General features: G+C 40.4%; 1 protein-coding gene across 4 annotated transcripts in view; it reads left to right on the top strand.

Annotated features, from left to right (window-relative positions):
- The first annotated feature begins 241 nt into the window (after window positions 1-241).
- Window positions 242-7734, top strand: part of grik2 (glutamate receptor, ionotropic, kainate 2) — a 134550-nt gene continuing 127057 nt past the window's right edge. For all 4 annotated transcript variants that reach the window (XM_058052758.1, XM_058052761.1, XM_058052759.1 and 1 more), the window contains exons 1-2: window positions 242-382; window positions 1684-2080. In XM_058052758.1, coding sequence (XP_057908741.1) covers window positions 1969-2080 — 112 coding nt within the window. In that variant the 5' untranslated portion in view covers window positions 242-382; window positions 1684-1968. The remainder of the gene's footprint in view (window positions 383-1683; window positions 2081-7734) is intronic.

The raw sequence follows: 7734 nt of genomic DNA, 5'->3' as shown, positions 1-7734 counted from the left end.
TTCTTCCTACTCCTTTTGGACATGTGGAACTGTGAACTGATTATGTGATGCATTCAATTGTAATCTGTTCAAATGAAATAAAACCATTACCAAAGCCAAAAAAGACCATTCATTATGAAAATTTGGACACTCTTAGATGAGGGCGTGGAAAAAAAACATTCCACAGTGGAGGTACAGTACTTCCCTGCAAAAAAGATTGAGAAGCACAGCTTGAAACAGTAAGCCCCAGCGGCCGACAGGGGGCGTGTCTACCCCACGGCCGCATCCAAACGCAGCTCTCCCGGAGGCAGAGGTGCTGAAGCGGCTCTGCTTTCCCATCCAGAAACAAAGCAACTTCTCTCTGCTGGCCCGGTGACTCCTAGCCGCTCATCTCCCGTTTGAGGTAAGCCAATTACTGCAAACTTTACATTTATTGTGCCATTGTTGATTGACTGACTTGCTTTTGAAACAAGGCATAGAAAGGAGCGACGTTTAACATATATAAATATATTTCACATTAGTGATACTCCATAGTTTTCGTATAATTTTCGTGCAAGGTTGGGAGTTCATAGGGTCGTATTTTGACTTCTAATGTGCTTGTTTGACCTCTACTTAAAAGGGTATTCTTCATCTTTGGGTCTGAAGGACAATGCTTACTAAAAAATGATCCGTAATGCATTGAATATTTCATTTAAATCACATAATAAATGCTTGAAATCAACTTTACTGACTCCTCTAAAAAGCCTTTAGGCGAGTTATTGGAATAAAGCTGAACATTGTGCACCGTTATGCATTTATAAGTCATATTTCCCAACATTAATAAAACAAATTGTAACTGTAGTCAAAATAATGACATTATATGTTTACAATTTACTGCAATTTATACAATATGAGTATATAGAATCACATGTAATGTGAACAACGACATTGTAAGTATGGATAAATACATAAATAATAATGTACATGGTTATGGAAAGTTTTCTTCACTATTTTAAATAATTAAAATCGTATTAAAAGGTCAGTGTTAAATTAAATATTTTAAAATAGTTTCCGATGGTAAAAGAAACTCCTGCTATAATCAGTACATTTTGTTTTAATTTAGTTTTTGTACATTTTAAGTTATATAAGTACATTAATTCATGCATTTTCTTGAAAATAAAAGAGTAAACTCCCCGGAAATGGTAAAAAAAAAAAAAAGGAAAGCCTCCTGCAAAAGCATACAAACCTCAAATTGAAGCAACATGACGGACAATTAATTACAAAAAAATTAATCGCACAGACACGTAAAATGACAGAGGTTATTCGTCATACCGACAGGTATGCTTAGCTTCCAGGCTAAGCTTGAGTGACTCCGATCAAACAGCAATCTTGTCTTAATTCATTGACTGGCGCTCACTTGGATCCGACTCAGCGGCGACTCAAGCGAACCATGAGAACAATCTAGAGAAAACAGCCTTCGGGGAACGGAAGGGGGGTGGGGGTGAGGGGCGGATGCGTGGAAGGGACAATGTCATCCGCGGAGATGTGTAAGCGAGAGTGTGAAGAGTGGCAAACGTGCTCTCGCTACTGTTATTATTATTATTATTATTATTATTAGCTGGACGCACGTCAGATGCTGTGCGCCAGTGCAGCATCAGCATCAGCACCACGACAACCTCGACTGTCTCCAACTCTTCTTCTAAATCAGACTCTGTCTCTCCCTAGATGGATTTCTTCAAACTCTCCCCTGCCTAACATGGATGCCCCTTCACGTCCTCCAGCATCTCCATCATCATCATCATCATCATCACCATCTCCTTCCTCAGCTGAGTCGGAGAGCAGTTCTATTTGCTTCTGCAGCCAAGCGGACAAGCAGCGCTTTTTTTGCCTTATGGATATGAGGAAGCACTCGCCCAACCTGCCGGAGTGAAAGAGAGAAAAAAAAAACCAACACACATCTGGGAGATATACCGATTCAGGGAATAAACTAGTGTGCACCACATAAGAACCATGAAGATTATCTCCTTGTTGGTATCTAATAGCAGATTGAGGTGCAGGCTCCTACTGCTGCTATTATACTGTGTGGGATATTCTCATGGCATGCCACACGTGTTGAGATTCGGTGAGTACATTTTTTAATTTACTTTCTGATATCACATATAAAGTTGGAATCATGTTTGTATCACCTTCATACATTTGTTTGTCATTGTGACCACTTTGAGACTTTCTGAGAAAGTTGGTATTTTCAGTATTTGGCTGAAGGAGGGGTCTTAAGAGGGGGTGCAAAACATCATGATCCCTTAATGTTGTAGGCAGAAGTATGGAACCTGTTGCTGTTTAGGATTTTTAACACAAGCTGATCAAAGTTTCAGTGTGTGTGTGTGTGTGTGTGTGGGTAAGAGGTCATCCATGTTTTGGTTTCATAAATAACTGTTGTTTTGTTACTCTGTTGTTTACAAACTAAACTTGCATGCTAATCAAAGGGCTATGTTCGCACTGCAATTTTTTTTTTTTTTGTGAAAATTGACATTAGCTCATAGAATGCAATATGTCCAGGAAGTGACGTACATGCACACAAAACATGATCTCACACGCCGTGCGTTTATTTGCCAACATGGCCCCAATCCGTGGGTCTCAGTCCTGGCGCATTTGTGGCAATTTCAAGGATTTTGTGCAACTAGAGTTAACAAAATTATTAAAAAAGGAAGAGGGCATGGATTTTGGCTGTGGCAGTTTGTAGGGAACTTGCTGTGACGTCTGCTTGTGGGTGAGGAGTCGGAACGCCAGGAGTGATGGGACACTGTCATGAGTAATCAGTTACAAAACATCTTCTCTTTGCCACAGAGCATTCATTCATTTTCTACCGCTTTTCCTCACAAGGGTCGCGAGGGGTGCTGGAGCCTATCCCAGCTGTCTTCGGGCGAGAGGCGGGGTACACCCTGGACTGGTCGCCAGCCAATCACAGGGCACATAGAGACAAACAACCATTCACACTCACATTCATACCTATGGACAATTTGGAGTCGCCAATTAACCTAGCATGTTTTTGGAATGTGGGAGGAAACCGGAGTACCCGGAGAAAACCCACACATGCACGGGGAGAACATGCAAACTCCACACAGAGATGGCCGAGGGTGGAATCGAACTCGGGTCTCCTAGCTGTGAGGCCTGCGCGCTAATCACTCGGCCGCCATGCAGCCCTTCATTATAAAATTCATTAATTCATTAATTCTCTACCGCTTTTCCTCACGAGGGTTGCCGGGGGTGCTGGAGCCTATCCCAGCTGTCTACACCCTGGACTGGTCGCCAGCCAATCACAGGGCACATATAGACAAACAACCATTCACACTCACAATCATACCTATGGACAATTTGGAGTCGCTAATTAACCTAGCATGTTTTTGGAATGAGGGAGGAAACCGGAGTACCCGGAGAGAACCCACGCATGCACGGGGAGAACATGCAAACTCCACACAGAGATGGCCGAGGGTGGATTTGAACCCTGGTCTCCTTGCCACAGAGCATTTTCTACTGAATTTTCTGACCCTTAATCTGCAATTTTCTTCTTGCTTGGCTATTTTGGCAACCAATTGTGACATTGTCATCTTTCAATGACGTATAGGTCGGCTATACGCATCCCAAACGTTCAGGATTTATAACCACATATGTAAGATTCCTGGGTTGTATTTGTAAAAAAGTTGGAATTATGCTGTTCACACTGACCTGCAATGTGAGGTTAGCCAAGGTGACTTTATCACAAATTGATCTCACAAGGAGTGGCAAGTCTTAAAAAGCAGCAAACTAACAGGAAAACTAGCCGGGAAAGTTATGTTGGTATGAACTCACCATGGAAGGCGGATAGAGGGAAATCTATGTTGGTACAATGTCACTATGGAAGGTGGATAGAGGGAAATCTATGTTGGTATAAACTCACTATGGAAAGTGGATAGAGGGACAAAGTCGCCATGGAAGTGGATAGAGGGAAATCTATGTTGATACGAACTCACCATGGAAGGTTGATAGAGGGAAAGCTATGTTGGTATAAACTCACAATGGAAGGCGGTTAGAGGGAAATCTATGTTGATACGAACTCACCATGGAAGGTGGATAGAGGGAAAGCTATGTTGGTATAAACTCACCATGAAAGATGGATAGAGGGACAAAGTCACCATGGAAGGTGGATAGAGGGAAAGTTATGTTGGTACGAACTCACCATGGAAGGTGGATAGAGGGACAAAGTCACCATGGAAGGTGGATAGAGGGAACGCTATGTTGGTATAAACTCACTATAGAAGGCGGATACGGGAAAATCTATGTTGGTACGAACTCACCATGGAAGGTGGATAGAGGGACAAAGTCACCATGGAAGGTGGATAGAGGGAAAGCTATATTGGTATAAACTCACCATAGAAGGTGGATAGAGGGAAATCTATGTTGGAGCAAACTCACCATGGAAGATGGATAGAAGGACAGCTATGTTGGTAGGAACTCACCATGGAAGTTGGATACAGGGAAAGCTATGTTAGTACAAACTCCCCATGGAAGGTGGATAGAAAGATAAACTCCCCATAGAAGATGGATAGAGGGACAATCTCACCATGGAAGATTGATAGAGGAAACCTGTTTGAAATGTTCTAACAGTCCAACTATGTATCCCTTTGGAAGGATGTGATTATTCCATCAATTAACGCTACATTAGTGTATTTTATCATTTAATATACAAATTTACATCCAATTATATGAATAAATGTACTATTTATCAGTGTATGATATTCATATGAAGATGTACGTATACTGTGCAGTAATCCCTCATTTATTGCGGTTAATTGGTTCTGCAAAGTAGGATTTCTTATTTATAAATAGATGGGCGACTCCTCCAGCTGTGCACTCCGGTTCTCCTGACCTCTGTGGATGCATAGCGGATGCTCACATTGCGTATGCGACATTGATGCACGTTACCCGGCCACGTTGGGTGGCTCCTCCAGTGTGTGTATATGTGTAGCTAAGGTGAAACTATATTTTTTCCCTTTGTCTGAATTATTATGATGTGTATGTTATTGGATTCATTGTTTCACGGTACATTTCTTCCCACCACTACAGGGACGCTGCTTTTAGCATGCAAATGGTTTAAATATAGCAACACTTAACCCAAAGGAAAGGCAGGTCTTTTGGAGGGTGCTACTGTCTTATTTGATTAAGCACTGTACCACCCTTTCTTTGTACATGTTAAGACTATTCTTGCAATATATTGTTTTTTTTAAAAAGCCTACAGAAACTGTCACCAGGGTACACGGAAAACAATGGTAGTGTAAAATTAATATGTCACAACATAAATAATAATCAATTGTTTCATATCATGGTGAATATGCAGGTTAGACAGTTTCAATTCAGTTTCCAGGTTTTTTTTACTTGCTGTAGCAACTGTTGCTAAGTGGTTGTTGTTCGTCGCTCAGTTGGCGAATAAATGGTTCATACCACTTATCCTCAACTCCCGTCTCATTCTGAATCACATCGCCACATTTGGTGGCCCTCAATGTGAGTAATATGCTGCAGTAGTTAAGTTACCCGACCTTTGGCGACACAGCCCACGCCCATGCTCTCAACACACGGGAGCCCAGTTCCGAATAACACACTGGAACTCCATTTTTTTTTTCATTCCGCAGGAACGGCATGACAGGAAATTGTAGTGTCTTTGTCATACAATGGTATACCTTGAAACCAGTAACCGCTACCACTTCACCCGTTGACAAATCTGTATAAAAGGCACTGGTTGCTGATGGTTCTTGTACATTTATTTGATTCATGTCAGTGCCTCTGGGTGGGTGGGGGGGGGGGTTATTGAGTGATGATATCGCATCCCTAATGACATCATCAAGCCCTGCTGCCTTGCGGTGATATTTTCTTGAATCTGACAAAGCCTCTTGGCAGCTACAGAAGACAAGACTTGCTGGCTGAGTTTAAATTCCATTGATGTCCATCCTCTGTAGTCTTTATGTAAACAGCGTTGCTGATGCTGAGAAGTGACCTTGAGAAGAAAGCTACGAATGCAATAATCAGCATCACGTTTCCACTTACTTCCACTGATTTACTTAAAGAAGACCCCATTATCCTTTTTCCACTTTTTTGACTTATAAATGTTATTAGAATGTTGTATTCTCGTGTTAATGAGGATAATGAGGTTTACACATTTGTGTTGGGGAATCAAACAGTTTCAAAAATTAATAATAATAATAATAATGCAAAGTGCTTTTCGGAGTACTCAAAGATGCTTTACAGTAGAGAAAAAGAAATAAAAATAGAGTTGAGTAAAAACAGAGTAAAAGATGCATTAAAATACAATATCCATACATTCATTCAGAGCTAAAACAAGACTAAAAGCGGGTCAGGTATAAAAAGTTAGACATTAAAAATTGATTTAAACTGTTGTTTTTTGAAGGAGGGAAGGTCAGGGCAGGCACGGAGTCAATGGGGCAAAGAGTTCCAGAGTTCTAAAATTACATGAAAGACCAGTGCATTGTGCTTAATAATAATAATAAATAATAATATAATATATAAATAATAAATAATTAAAAAGTGGTAGAAAATGAATGAATATATAAATACATTTATAAAATAAAATAAAATACATTTATAATATATAAATAATATAATAATAATAAATCAATTCAAAAAGATAATGTTCTATAAATGCGTCAATTAAATCTGTGTAAACGTGCAATGTACAGTATATACATTTACATCCATTTTTAGCAGCGTACTTACCAAGTACATCACATTCTACTTGTAATGTATGCCCCGGCTGCTCTGTCAGCGCTGGTATGAAGGTCACCGTCTAATGGGGTAGATGAGCTAAATGTGGCAGCCTGCTATCGCAAGAAGAATGTCTCTCTTTTCTGTGAGAGGCCCATCTGTCAAGAAGTACAAAAAAAAAACTAAACCTTAACATCGTCATCCAGGTGCTCAACAGCTGGCTAAGGACCAACCTTGACATCACTCTTTGAACGAGTTAAATCAAAGAATGTTGCTGTTTTATTAGTCAGGGTGGGCTCATTTTCATTGGCAAATACCAAAATGAATGAGATATGGATGAGGTTTGGCAGCTTCTTTGTAAGTTGTCCGTCATACATTAACATTAGCCACTTTTACATGAGGAGTTTTTCTTTTTCCGAATGGAATCTTTCCGAAAGCAATGGTATACATGGATAGGAATATACCAATTGCGTGTATACATGCGCTATAATCAACCAGAATAGTCAATGGGGCATGCACAGTAAAGTGTAAACACCAACATCACGTGATACCGACTTCCTCGAGTTTTTCTTTCACTTGTTGGAATAACTCCGTATTGCCAGTTTTTCCTTCGTCCAGTCTTGAAATTTTGTTTGAATCAAAAACAAACTTTTCGCACCAGTCCAGTGCCGATTGCTCACCTCCATTTCTTTTAAATCGAAGAACCTGCGTGTTACAGTAAACCTCGGATATATCGGACTCGGATATATCGGAAATTCGCTCACAACAGACAGATGAAAAAGAACCGATTTTTCTGTAATGCATTTCCAATAAAAATTGTAGAACACTACTCTAATGGTGTTGTATACGGTTAAGGAGAAAGTCACAATGCACTTTGATGGTTTTTCCAACAACCAAGGAACACATGCAGTAAACATTCACACAGGAGCTGTTGTAGGCCACTCTCTATACTGCTAACCTGCTTCTAGAACTCAGCTGACAGTCACTCTAGTCAGCTGACATCACACATCTCAACAAGTCATCGAC

This window comes from Doryrhamphus excisus, chromosome 17 (genome assembly GCF_030265055.1).
Source record: "Doryrhamphus excisus isolate RoL2022-K1 chromosome 17, RoL_Dexc_1.0, whole genome shotgun sequence".
In the NCBI taxonomy this organism is placed as follows: Eukaryota; Metazoa; Chordata; class Actinopteri; order Syngnathiformes; family Syngnathidae; genus Doryrhamphus; species Doryrhamphus excisus.
This window is presented reverse-complemented; position numbering and strand designations above follow the sequence as displayed.